The sequence below is a fragment of the Gracilinanus agilis genome, chromosome 3 (assembly GCF_016433145.1).
Source record: "Gracilinanus agilis isolate LMUSP501 chromosome 3, AgileGrace, whole genome shotgun sequence".
Taxonomy (NCBI): domain Eukaryota; kingdom Metazoa; phylum Chordata; class Mammalia; order Didelphimorphia; family Didelphidae; genus Gracilinanus; species Gracilinanus agilis.
In genome coordinates, this window is record NC_058132.1 from 415,878,910 (window position 1) to 415,893,728 (window position 14,819).

General features: G+C 36.0%; 1 protein-coding gene across 1 annotated transcript in view; it reads left to right on the forward strand.

Moving 5' to 3' along the window:
• TMPRSS3 (transmembrane serine protease 3) overlaps nucleotides 1-14,819 on the forward strand; it is a 53,437-nt gene that overhangs the window by 32,554 nt on the left and 6,064 nt on the right. Inside the window, 5 exon segments of the mRNA XM_044669235.1 lie at nucleotides 804-847; nucleotides 2,048-2,213; nucleotides 5,697-5,866; nucleotides 6,588-6,683; nucleotides 13,736-13,878. Coding sequence (XP_044525170.1) covers nucleotides 804-847; nucleotides 2,048-2,213; nucleotides 5,697-5,866; nucleotides 6,588-6,683; nucleotides 13,736-13,878 — 619 coding nt within the window.

Consider the following 14,819-nt stretch of genomic DNA (forward strand, 5'->3'; position numbering starts at 1 on the left):
ACAGGAAGTGAAGCCGTCTCACTTCCTGAATAAAATGGATGTCTGGTCTAACCCCCTCTGGAGACAAGTGGTAGCTATCCTCCTTCTCCTCAGCCCTTTATGTTATAAATGAACTACTGAAACTCTCAGAATCAGCCAAGGGGTTTATTTAAACACCAGGTAAACTGAGGGAGGAGGGTTAAAGTCTGGAGAAGCTGTTGCTATGGGTGAATGGCCAGTGCTGGCAGAGGGCCTCAGAAGGTAAGATCAGGATGAGGGAACCAACCCCTCAGCCAGGGATAAATTCCACTGCCCTGATATAGAGTGGTCTACCAGCTTGACAAATGAGGGTAATGAATTGGTTTAGGGGTGTCCCTGGCTAGGCTAAGCTAACTAATTCCTGCCCATGTTCCACAACCCACCAACCACATCTTCCTTTCCCCTCCCGGGGTCCCCAAGGGAAGTCCAGGGGGTAGCTGGATGTCTGGGTGAGGTCAAGGAAATCACAACCCCCAGGTTGGTTCTCCAGGGGAATTTATAGTCCCAGCTCCAACAGCTAGGTCTTGAGACAGGTCCTTGCTGGGTCAAAGTTCCATTCCCATAATTGCCAGGATTCCCTCGGGTGATTTTGCAAATGCAAGAAATCTTGCATCAATCTGCATTACAAATATATTGAAGTTATTATCCTTGTTCTACTATGGGAGAAATATAAATAACCATTATTCCAGAATCAAAAAAATTTACTTAATAATCTCAACAACCAAGGAATATGTTTTATGGGAAATGTATTTTGAGAAAAAGACTTACTATTATTTCTATTTTAGGGAGAATTGTGCATCTGGACGTGTAGTTATCTTAAAGTGTACAAGTAAGTATCTTGGAATATCAAAGATGAAAATTGGAAAATAATTCTTTATTTGGTTTGTCATTTTGACAATAGCATGCCCTCTAAGGGGACATTTTGATTTATATCTTTTTAAATTAAAGGCCAAGAAATATGTTAATATATTTCAATCTAACAGGTTTGGTTTCTCCCAGATATAGGCTAGGGAGTCAGAACTGATGCTCTTCTGATAATAGGATGGATATATTCCCATGATATTTACTAAATAAAGGTTTGAGATCAAAAGATTGTTGTTCCTTTCTAACAAGTAACAAGGCAATGACTGGTTTATTCTCTTGGGATAGTTATACTCTTGTCGAACCAAGTCATGTAATGTTAACAACAATTTTTTAAGCAGCCAATTCTAAGCACTGGGGATGCAAAGGAAGCCAAAAAGTTCCACATATGATAACAGATTAAATTTCTATAACTTTTTAAGGATTTCAAAATACATTCTTTAGTGTAATCCTATGAACTGGGAAGTATGAACAGATTAGATTGCTAAGGAAAAGAATATAGAGATAGGATAGGAGAGTATCTGGCATAGATCCTTGTGGAGTGAAGGGAAATGGAGGTCTCTGGCAAAGGAGACCAAGAAGGAGAGTTTAAACATGTAGGAGGATGTGTATGAGAAAGATGAAGAGAAAGAAAGAATGATAGCCTGCAGAGATGGCAGAATTTAGGATAGGAGAGATTTTCCTGTATTTGTAGGTAGCAGAGAAGGAACTAGGTTATGAGAAAGTAGAGAACATGAATTTGTAGTGAATCTATATGGTGAAATTTCACAATTTCCTCAAAATGCAACGGTTCTGGAGCAGGATACAGGAAATAGGAGAAAAGCAGTGAAAAGACAAAAGAACCATGGATCTCAGATTGTGTAAAGGGAAGTATCTTGCTGATGTTGTAGATTTGAGACTATGAAGAGAGGTTGATGAACTAGAACTGAGATGAGATTGGGGGGGAAAGTCAGGTTGAGGAAGAGAGAGGGGAAGAGAAAAGAGAGATTATAATAAAAGAATTGAATTGACCTTAATTTAATTCAATGGAATTGATGGTTGTATGGATATGACTCCCTTTCTGACAGCAATCTATTTGAGAAATGGAGAGGGGAAGGTAGTAAAAAATGTCTTGGAAATGAGTCATTGACTAAGGAGATTTTTTACTTTTTTCTTCTTACTCCTGCAGCCTGTGGTCTGAGGATTGGCTATTCCCCACGCATAGTTGGTGGAAACATGTCATCCCTTATGCAATGGCCCTGGCAGGTTAGCCTTCAGTTCCAGGGATATCATCTCTGTGGTGGCTCTCTCATCACTCCTGTATGGATTGTTACTGCTGCCCACTGTGTTTATGAGTGAGTACTGGCATAGTTGATTATCTTACTATTCCTTCATCAGTGCCTGCTAAACTCATTCCTTTCAGAAATTTCTTAAAACATATCGACCTCCAGAGAAAGAACTGCTGGATTCAGAATGCAGATAAAAGCATATGATTTTTCACTTGTTTATTTGGGTATATGTTTTGGGGTTTTGGTTTTATAGGATTATTCACTTACAAAAATGAACAATATGGAAATATGTTTTGCATCATAATATATGTATAACCCATAAAAATAAAAATTAATAGAAATAATTTCTTAAAGTATATTATCATTCTACCACAAAAAAGAGATATTGTAAATAGTTTTGTGTTCTCAGCTTTCCCACATTTTGTTTGTATAGATTATTAGATAATTTTCCTTAACCTTCATTCCCTTAACCCCTGTAGTATATTCCTTTCCTCTTCTCTTTCCATTCTTCTTTTTAGTTTGGCAAGACATAATTTAAACAATTTGTTTTTGTTTAGTCCTTTATAATTGTTCATTCAGGTTTTCTTTTTTTATGATTCTTGACTCCTGTATTTGAACTTCAAAGTTTTGATGTAGCTTTGGTCTTTAATATATATATATATATCAGAAATGCTTGGAAGTTCTCTGTTCATTAAAGGATGGATTTAGCTTGTAATGTTATACTCAGTTTTGCTAGGTGTAGGTAGAATGTAAGCCTATATCCTTTGCCTTCTGGAATATTGTAAAACATGTGTGATTCTGACTATAGTTCCTGAGACCTTGAATTCTTTCTCTTTGGCTGCTTATAGTCTTTTTCCTTCAATATGGAAGCACTAGATTTTAGTTATGATGTTCTTCGGGAATTTTCATTTCAGAAGATTACTGGTGGATATAATCATTTTGACCTTTGATTGTCAGAGATATCTTATCTCAAATATATCTTAGATTTACCTCCATTTCCCTTATCTTTTGACTTTGTTTAAATATTTCTTCTTGTATTGATTAATTGACTTCTGGGTTGTTCTTATTTCCAGGACATTTGTTGCTTGGGTGAAACTTTGCGCTTTTTGTACCAACCTGTTAATTCCTTTTCAAATTCTTTCTTCTATAGCTTTCTCACTTTTCCCTTTAATATTCTCCTTTTATTTATGAAAACATTTTAAACTACTTTGTGAACATTTATTTCATCTCCCCGAGATCCTAGTTGAACTTGTGTCCAAGCTGTGATTTCCATTGAAATTTTATTTTATAGTTGAATCAGAATCTTTCTCTCTTCTGGGTTTTTGTTGGAAGTTCTGTCTTTTTTATGGTGGAATCTTTTTTTTTTTTTTAGTTCTTTCATCCTACTTTCTGACTTTGGATTTTTTGTTAGTTTTTAGTTTAGTTTTAGTGCCTTCCCTCGATTATGTCAAAATTTATTTTTTGCATAACTTTTTTTGTATAGTTGTTTGCATATTGTCTCCTTCATTAGAATGAACTCCTTGAGGAGAAAGACTGCATTTTGCCTTTTTTAAAATCTCCCTTTACACTTAGCATAGTGTCTGACAAATCATTAGTACCTAATAAATGTTATTGACTGACTGATAAACATTAAGAGACAAGTTCTGTGCAGCTCTGGAGGAATTGTCTGAGCCAATCTTGATTCTACTTCCTTGGGATATTGAATGTTGGATTATTACACATTGGGAACAGTTCAACTAGGGACCTGAAAGCTTTTAATGTGGTCTGATCCAGGGTAAGTCTGATTACTATTCTCTTATTTTGAACTCTGCATATTCTTTGTTCTAGGTTTGAGTTTGAACAACATCTCAGGCTTGTCTCAGATTGGAAATCCAGCATACTGATATTGTTCTCAACCACTATTAGGCAGCCAAAAGGCTCTTCTGGCTCCTGTTTATTCTGGTCTTTTTGCCTTGGTTGCTCAGCTACAGACTTTAGACTGGGCTGGGTTGGAACTGGGACTTTGCTTTGCTTTCTGGGTCAGAACCACACAGTTGCTGCTTACTCCTGAATTTGTTGCTTGCTCAGTTTAAGACCAAGGGATCAAAACCACTCCTTAGCCTAGAACCCCAAACCTGGGTTGTTCCTCCCTCAGTTGGCCCTAGACCTTTAATATAGAATGGAATCCCAAGCCTCCTCAAGATACAGTCCTTCTTTACTGTATTTGGGACCTCTTTTTGTCCTACGAAAAAGACTTTCCCTGAATTGAAATGCTTAGTGTAGCCATTCTTGGCTAGGTACCATCCCCAGTACTCGTAGACCTCCATTTGTCAATTTGGGCTTGAAAAACAAATCATAATTTCCCCTCCTGGATTTCCCAATCAGTAGGTCCTTTCTAGGTCTTTGTGGAATAATTGAGAATTTGAGCTCATTTGCTACTTGCTACTCCAAAATCTTGTTTCCATTCACTAAGATATTGTAATGTTACTTCAATATATAAACTCATATCCACAATAGAAAACTTGAAAACCATATCACCAAATAAAGGCATCAAAAAAGAAACAAATCAGTTCTTTATCTGGAGGTAGACATATTCTTTAAAAAATATTTCTGTTGCTGTATATAATATTCTCTTGGTTCCGCTCATTTTGCTCTTTATAATTTCATGTAGGTCTTTCCATTTTTTCCTCCTTATTTTTTCTTTTTTTCCCATGTTTAAAAAAATTAACAAGCTCATTATTTTTTATTCCATCACAATCATATTGCCACAATTTGTTTAGCCATTCCCCAATTGATGGGCATCTCTTCAGTTTCCAATCCTTTGCCATCACAAAGCTCTCTGGAAAAATGTTTTAGAATACACAGATAATTATAAATATTTAGAACATACATCCTTTTCTTTTTTAAAATATTGATCATATTTAGGAAATAAACTTAATAGTGGCATTGCTAGTTCTCTTTGGGCATAATTCCAGCTTGTTCTCTAACATGGTTGGATCAGTTCACAGTGCCCCCATTTTCCCACATTCCCTCCAACATTTGTTATTTTGCTCTATTATCATTTTAGCTAATCTAATAGGTGAGAGATATCTCAGAGTTGTTTTGATTTGCAGGTTGGCATCCACTTTGCAACTTTGTGTTAAGAGAATTACTTGATGCACTAAAGATAAACAATTTGGCCAGGGTCATAGGGTTGTCAGAGTAGCTGTCAGGGGCAAGAGTTGAATCCAGCTCTTTCTGACTTCAAACCAGAAATAGTTTTCTATTGACCAAAGCTACACTGATTTCTTATGTAAATACTTTTTTGCTTTAATATCTGAGTAAAAATCTGACTTGTTGGATCTCTAAGTAGGTGTTAGTTTTCAAAGAGTTTTGAACATGTCCTGAGAAACTGGTATGGAAATCACTTTAAAGTACTTTGAGTAGAAAAACCAAATAGAGCATAACATGTGACATGAATGTTAACATTTATTATAACCTCCTTCAACACTAGTTTTCACAATATTTGTGGGTACATATTTTGTTTCATTTTTGTTTCCTATACCTTTACCATCTTCAATTCCATTTCAGCCTGTATATGCCCAGTTCATGGACCATACAAGTGGGTTTGGTGACCTTAATAGATACTCCAGCTCCTTCTTATTCAGTGGACAAAATCATATACCACAGCAAATATAAGCCAAAAAGACTGGGGAATGACATTGCTCTAATGAAATTAGCTGTACCTCTCACTTTCAATGGTAATTTAAAGTGTGATTTCCTTGTTGTTTTCTTGCTTTTTAAACTAAAGTGATATGAACTAAAATGATTTCCAGGGTTGTATTTTTTCCAGAACTATTCTGAAGTGATAATCCTTATTCATCTCCTGAATTGCTTCATAATTATCTGAACTTCTAAATTAGAAAATAATGAAATAAATAAATCCTTGATCAAGGTAGAGAGGCCATGATGGATTGCAAAGGTTTGAAAATAAAGAAAAACCTTTTAGACAGATCTAAAATCCAGCTAAAATAGAAAATTATTCTACCCTCCCCAAAGATAGTGTAATAAAATCTTTTTCTACTTTATTATAAATCCCTGGCGAAGAAGTCCATAGATGTGACCTAGTATGTAATAATCTGTGTTGGGTTACATATGCATGGCAAATTATAAAGCAAATCATTATAAAAAGAAGGAAAAAGGAGAGAAAGAACATATGAACATAAAAATAAATATTATATTCCAAATGTTAATGTGATCATTGACATATTGCTCATAGTCATCTCTGTTCTATTCTAGGGATGTTATGTGGGAGACCCTGGGGCAAATTAATAGTTCTTAAAATTATCAAGAGTTCATATTTTCCATATGGTTTCATTTAATATCTACTGATAAATGTTAAAGTGAGAAGAAATTTCATTTTTTCTCCATCTTTATGCTTTAGTTGAATCTAAAAGAAAATATAATTCCGTTTGTAAACAGATATGATTCAACCAATTTGTCTGCCTAATTCTGAAGAGGATTTCCCTGATGGCAAAATGTGCTGGACATCAGGGTGGGGGGCCACAGAAGAGGGAGGTGAGTACATTAAAATTTAATATTGTGGAACCTGATATACCAACCTATGGCCCTGATGAAAATCTAGAGATTTTCATAAGATTGTGATTTTGGATGATTTTTATCTTATATCCTGGAGGAATAAATGGGGAGACAAAATTCATTGTCATTATTATTATCATTATCTTGTTTTTGAATTAACTTTTTTGCTTTTTACAAATTCTTTTAAATGTCTTAATTGTCTACAAAAATTTGAGACACCTCTCTTATCTAGTTAAGGGCAGATTGTTTTTCTTCTTAGTAGTTGATCATTTTCACTCATATGTGAATCTACCACAAAAGTTGCTTTAGGTTCAAATAATCTGTTAGTCTATAACCTCTCACCACCATAGCTCAGGATTCCCCCACCAATGAGTTTATTTATTTATTTTTAAACTCTTACCTTCCATCTTAGAATCAATCAAGTCCTGTCATACAAATTTATAGACCATCAACCACAAGGGTTGATCAGTAGAGGCAGCTAGGTAGTCTTGGGTTCAAATCTGGCCTCATACAGTGTGACCTTGAGCAACTTCATTTAACTCTAGTTGCCTAGCCCTTACTGATCTTGGAACTGATATTTTATATCAGTTCTAAGACAGAAGGTAAAGGCTATTTAAAAAAAAAGGGTTAATGAGTGAAGGGATTATACATGAGACACACATATGGAACAGATATTAGGCAAAAATACTCTCTACATTGTTTTCCTTGTACTTTAAAAAATGTATTAAAAAGTAAGAAACTGAGGTCCCTTATAGATAATGGAATGTTATGCAACATGATAAAAATTATCCTCTTTAATAAATTTTATAAAACTTGCAGCAAGAAAATAATTATATGTCAATCAACTGATAAGATATTTTTATATTCAGTTTGCTAGTGACATCTTTATTTTATAAATATTCATATTGAGAAATTGCATATTGAACACTCTGGTTCACAAAGATCACCTAACAGAATGGATAAAGCCTGGTACTCAATTTAAATTGTACTATAGGGGCAGCTGGGTGGCTCAGTGGATTAAGAGCCAGGCCTAGAGACTGGAGGTCCTAGGTTCAAGTCTGGCCTTGGACACTTCCAGCTGTGTGACCTTGGGCAAGTCACTTGACCCCTATCGCCCACCCTTACCACTCCTGGGCTAAGGACAGTCCCTAGCTCGGATGAAAAAGGAGGAGGGTTGGGTGTGGGGCTAGCAACCCCACCCTGTAAAAAAAAACTACATCTGCTAAAGAAACTGCAACCTAAAGTAGGGGCAGCTGGGCTAGCTCAGTGGATTGAGAGCCAGGCCTAGAGACGAAAGGTCCTAGGTTCAAATCTGGGCTCAGACACTTCCCAGCTGGGTGACCCTGAGCGACCCATTGCCTACTGGTTGTGGCCCTATGCTCCTAGAATGGAGTCCCAGGATTAAAAAAAAAAATTAACCAAAAATTTTTTATTTTTGTTTTTCAAATTTAAAATCTATTTTAACATCTATGCTCATTTTCCCACTTTTCTCTGAAACATATGTATATACATACATACATGTGAATGTATGTATGTATGCATATTGAAAGGAAGGAATTTGGGTAAAAGGTAAAGGGCCAGAGAGGAGAGACAGAAGTTTGATGGGATGCAGAAAACAGGATATATAGGAGGGAATCTTGAAATCCTGGGGGAAGGGTTATGAGGTGGTTAACTGTCAACTGGGGTAGAGTGAGGAGGCTGTGGAGAAGTACACAGCTTGGCTCTCTCCTCAATCCAGTGTGAGATCTCTCCTAATCTCTTACTTTGGTTCCTGTTGTTCCTGTATGATCCCAGACAATGAGTTGACATCTATTGAATGCCTAAGAGAAGATAACACCAGTGAATTGGACCTGAACTTCTTAGTTACTTCTGTAGGCTCAGCCTGCAGACCGTGGTGACTAGATCACTCCTGGCACCAGCCTCCTCATCCAGCAACTAACTCTGAACTTTCACCAAAAACTATTTGGATGGACTCAGACTAGGACACTTAGACAGGAAGGTGGGAAATTTCGGCAGAAAGGGAGATAGTGTAGCTCCAACATCATTGGGGACCGAAGCGACCTTTTGCAAGTTAGTGGGTCTGGGATAGGTAGAGGTATTAGTTATAGGGAAAACTCCTAGCCCTCCATCCTTACCCAATCCTAATTGTCACCTGTAATAAACCTGTTGTTTGAGAGCTATCGGTCAGATTGCATTTCTAAGAGTCTCAGGGCTGAGAGTAACCATCTTTGCTCTCTGTGCCTGGGAGGAGTCATCACCAACAGACTTGGGGTTCACCAACCTCATTTACCAGTCAAAATACAATCTTACTATATATGTGTATATATATACACACATATATATGTACAGGCTATGCAAGGTTATGATAGGACATTTATTACTCTCTACCTCAAATCCCTTGTTCCAAACTCCACCAAATAGCCAAATATGAGCAACAAGAGAGCTACAAGGCCTAGAACTGACTTACACCTTATCTTTATTTTATAGATGAGTTAACAATAAATTATCAAATATCTCAAAATAAATCAATTATAGAACTAAACTATCAACTTTCTATGAGTTTATACCACATCTCTCTAAGTTTTGTTCAGTATTTAGAACACCATAAATATCTTCAGAAATTCTATGATATCCCTGTCAAGTAGTCATACAGCCTGTCATCTCTCCTTGTTAACATTTCAATTAATTTTTTGCATTAATATTAATTAAGGATATTAGCTTATAGTTTTTTTATGCTTTCTATGTTATACAAATGAAGACATTTTGTCATAGAAGGAAGTTGGTTGGATCTCTCCTCATGGTTTTTTTCACACAGTTAATGTAGAATAAGTAGAATTTGCTTGTAAATCCATATGGTTCTGTTTTTTCCTTTGGAAATTCATTTATGGTTTATTCAATTTTTTTTTCTTAAGAGAGTGTTATTTAAGTATTCTATTTGGTCTCATTATCTGAGCAATTTGTATTTTCATAAATATTCATCTACTTTATTTAACTTTATTATTTTCATTTGCATATTATAAGGTGAAGTAGCTCCTAATAATTTCTTTTTATTTCTTATTCAATGGTTGTGAATTAATCTTTTTCATTTTTTTTTAAACCCTTGTACTTTCGGTGTATTGTCTCATAGGTGGAAGAGTGGTAAGGGTGGGCAATGGGGGTCAAGTGACTTGCCCAGGGTCACACAGCTGGGAAGTGGCTGAGGCCGGGTTTGAACCTAGGACCTCCTGTCTCTAGGCCTGGCTCTCACTCCACTGAGCTACCCAGCTGCCCCAATCTTTTTCATTTTTACTATTTTTTTTGTTTTCCTTTTTTCCCTATTAAGTTAGTTTTATCAATTTAAAATGAGGCTCCATGGGGCAGGCCACTCGGTGGACAGAGAGCCAGGCCTAAAGATGGGAGGTCCTGGTTTCAAAACTGGTCTCAAACACTTTCTGTTCTGTGTGACCCCAAGGCAGTTACTTAATCTCAATTGTCAAGCCCTTACCACTCTTTTGACTTGAAATTGATACTTAGTATTGATTCTAAGACAGAAGGTAAGTGTTTTAAAACAATAAAATAAAGCTTTTAAAATTAATTCAATGAATTAAGATTTCTGTTCCTTTCTTTTGGTTTTTAGCTTTTTTATTTGGGATTTAATGAAAAAACTTTAAAACTACTTGCGCGTCTAAATTATATTATAATATTTCCCATTTATCATCTTCCTCCTCTTTTAGAGTATGTTCCTTTTCCTCTTTCTTTCCATTCTTTTTATTTAAGATCATCAAAACAAAACAGAAGCACTTTCAGGCCCTCTGTCTAATTACACTGCCTTTATAACTCCTGAGAAGGATAGGGAACCAAGAGATAAATAGATGATCACTCTTTATGGGAATGTAAACATTTTGTATTTCTTTGAGGCTTTTCTTATTGATGTTTTGTTCTCATTCTCTTCTGGGCTTCTGTCTTGAATATATTTTTCACCATAATAGTTTGTTTGCTATTTTCTTCCAGCTTATTTTTTGACCTTGGACTTTGTGTAGGGACAGGTTCTGTACTCTTTTCCAGGGGATATTTGGACTCAGCTTCTGTCTTCTTGGGTGCTTCTTTTGTTATCTTGGGACTGCTGAGTGTCATCTTGTTCTAGAATATCCAGGTCAGCTCTATCTGGGGGAGCTATAGTGTTCCCAAAGTAGTGTGCTCTTGACATCTGCTCCCTGTCCTTCCCATCTGAGCACCATATAGTATGGAGGGGCCAGTTTCTGGGAGAAGACATCCTGTGTCTAAAATATTGGTGGAAGTAATCTTTTTTTGATGGGCTGAATAATTAGAACAAATTGTGTCTTTAAAACTGCCAGATAGGAACAATGTTTAAAACTGCCAGAGACAATTTTCCTCTCTTTCCTGTACACTCTTTCCAGTAGTAGTGTCTAGAGAGGGTGAAAATCATATTGACCCACAGCACAGGCACATTAATTGATTGGGTGGTAGGAATGGTTGCCTTTCCCTCTTCCCATCTTTTTACTATGTGGCCCCAAGAATTGGGCTGGGAGTTGTATTTTAGTTTGTTTTGTTTGTCCTTTTTAGGTTCTAGGTGTGGATAGTAATCCTTCCTGGACCTGGAATCGAGCCAAATGGCCTTAGAGGAAGGATTCCAAGGTGGATGTTATAGCTTCCATAACACTAGCCAGTCTAGCAGGGAAGAACTGAGAAATCAATGTACCTCTGACTTGAGTCCTAGGAAGTCTTTGGACTTTGAATTTGGGACTGTGCTGTGTAGGGACATCCTCTCTATAAATAGTGGAAAGAATGTACAGAAAAGAGGAAGACTGTCTCTGGCAGTTTTAAAGCCATAAAATTTGTTCTGATTATTTAGCCAATCAAAGGAGGTTACTTCCACCCATGTTTTAGGGGAACACAGTCTTTTCCAAGAAACAGATCCCTCCAAATTAGGGTGATATGGGTATGCTCTAACACTGATTAATTATTGACCAGAAGAAGAATGAGGTGTGAACCTAATTCCTTTCCTTTCCCTAGAGTATGAGGTGGTAGTGGGAAATTTTGCCCCATGTGTTGGGATGTATGTTTGTGGAATTATTATTATAACTCAGAAGGAAATAATCCTTTGTAAAAGCTCAGTGTTGATATTGGTCATATCTGGTCTTTTTTCCAAAGGAGGGTAGAGTAGGCCGAAAGATGATGAAATTTCCACAGAAATATCCAGAATAACTAATTTCCTTAGACATAATATCTAGGAACCAAAGAAATCATGCTATTCAGGCTATGTATTCTTATTTTGTTTATTCATAATGGTGACTTTGTAAAGCATATCTGAATGGTTTCTATACTTTTGATCATAAGGAAAAAATATGTCCCTGAGGTGGTGGATAGTGTGAGAGGGGACAATTGGCCACTTATGGTCAATATTTTGTTCTGTGGAGATGTGGCTAGGTCCTAGTTGGACCTAACAGGTACCTAAGATATTAAGATTAGAATAAAAACTAGAATCCAGTAGTATCTACCATAAAAGCATACATATTCTCTCTATATTCATTGTTTTAATATTTAAAAAAAATTTGTGATTGGTCAAATTCCTGAGCATGAGATGTGCCTGTTTCCCTTGATCGTACATCTGATATATTTATAATTTTTGTCCACCTGTATTAATCATTTCAGACAATTCCTCTTTTCTTCTCAGAATTGTCAACAGAATTTCATTTTCAAGTGGATTGCATTTCTCTTCCCTTGAAGAATTCTAGGTCCTGGGATCCTTTTTATAACAAATTCTGGATTTGTTTTCTCCTTCTATCTTAAGAGGAAGAAATCATGTTTCTTTCCTCAAAGAAAAGACTCTTTCTCTTTCTCCCTCCCAGTTTTCTGAGGACATTTAGGGTCATGTCCCCACATCCCCTGAGCATGACTGTGCTGTTAGCTGTGCAACAGATAGAGAACTGCAATGCAATCCATCAACAAGTAGCTATCAAGTGCTTACTTTGGACTTGATACTGAGAAAGTCTTTTCTATGTGTGGAAAATCTCTCAACCCAACTCTACGTCTCCTTCTCTTAGGCTGCAGCCACTAAAAGTATTATGTTCTTAAAGCTTTTGGTGCATATATCTCACATCATCTATAATCCTTCAATATGTTTTTATAGGAGGAGTGAATATTCTTCCCTCCCTAGATTAATGTTGTGTCATGAAATAGGTTTTATAAGGCATTCTTCCCAAGGAACTGGATAATCAGCTTTTTTTTTTTTTTAAATGACTCCAAGGAGCTCTTTTGTTGGCCAGGCAGAGAATTAATAGCTTATAACCCTGTTTAAAAATTGGATTGAGGCAGCTACGTGGCTAAGTGGATACAGAGCCAGGCCTAGAGATGGGAGATCCCGGTTTCAATTCTGGCCTCAGGCACTTCCTAACTATTTTCCTGGGCAAGTCACTTAACCTCAATTGCTTTGACTTCACTGCTCTTCTGCTTTGGAACTAATACTTAGTATTGATTTTGTGGTAGAAGGTAAGGGTTTTAAATTTAAAAAAATTGGATTAAAGTACTTAATTTGCTTTGACAGCAAAATTTCCATCTTTTACAACTATGTACATTGTTGGTCATCATTTCAAATTCAATCGAGGTACAGATTCAAAAGTCAACCCCAAAAGAACTATTTAAACCATTCCTTTTGGTGTTCATGATTATTATTGTTATTATTTAGTATAAAACTAAATGGCATATCATACATGTTTGGGCTTCCTTGATGTGGGCAAACCCTCTATATTGAAATATGAATTTACCAAAAAGAGAGCTTAATTTTTATTTTATAGAAATATTCATCAAAATCTTACTTCTAATAAGAATGGCTTACATATATGTATGTATGTATATCTATATATGTCTGTATATGTATCCACACACACAGTTTCTATACTTAGACTTTTTCCCTTTATTAAACACATAATTTTTAATGTCCTCTATTAAATAAAGCAGTAAATTAACTAAATTCAGCTTGAGGGAAGGGGAAATTTGCTTCTAATGAAATATCTGCACATATTTTGCAATAGGAGATGCCTCAGCAGTCTTGAACCATGCTGCAGTTCCTTTAATTTCAAACAAGATTTGCAATCATAAAGATGTGTATGGTGGAATCATCGCTCCTTCAATGGTCTGTGCAGGTTATTTAGAGGGTGGTGTAGACAGTTGCCAGGTAAGGAGTTTTCACTAAAACTTATTCAAGAGCTTAAAATATCAACAGTAAAATGAAGCTTAACTGGGCTTTATTTAAGCAAAAACACATGTGTACTATAGACATATTGAGCTGTTATTTATACTTCCTAGAGTTCTTCACTTTTTGGATAATTGGAAGACATATTGCCAGAATGGCAAAATAAGAATCTGCTTGAGAAGATTATACTTGATTTGCTTAGTGCATTTGAGTTATGGTTATTTATTGCAGAAATTTGAATGAATGTCTTCAATGTTTGAAGAAATTTTAAAATGAGATAATAAGTTTCTACCACTCATTCTAATTCCTACATTTGGCGCTGAAGATCACTCCAAATGAGATATTATATGGTTACTTGAGGTCCACATTAGAGAGATGAAAAGGAAGAAGTCCACTTCTAAAACTTAAGTATCCATGTATTAAGAGATATTTCTTACAGTTGGCTTAGATGAAAGTGAGATTCTGTCCATTCTCCAGATCTGTGTTACTGCCTGATTTTTAGCATTTGCCATTTTACAAGGTTTATATGCTCCTTCTGAATATTTAAGAATCAATTTTCCAAAGCCATTACAAACTGACTAACATATCTTCATGACAGCCACTAAGATAGTTTCCCAGATTTCTCTTTTTGTAAAGGAAAAGTTCCATTTTTACTATATATTAGGTTTTCTTATTCTTTTTGGAAGAGATTCCATGATTGGTGAGGAGCAAGCTCAACTTGGAGTTCTATGTTTTAAGATCTTTGAGCTCAGTAAGTAGCTGAGAGTGGATGAAAATGTAGGATTGGAATGTTTTCCAGTTTATTAAAGGTGGGTTAACAAGGGACATATTAGAAAGTTTATCTGTGATCCCAGAAGCTATGGAACTCTCTCTCTCTCTCTCTCTCTCTCTCTCTCTCTCTCTCTCTCTCTCTCTCTCTCTCT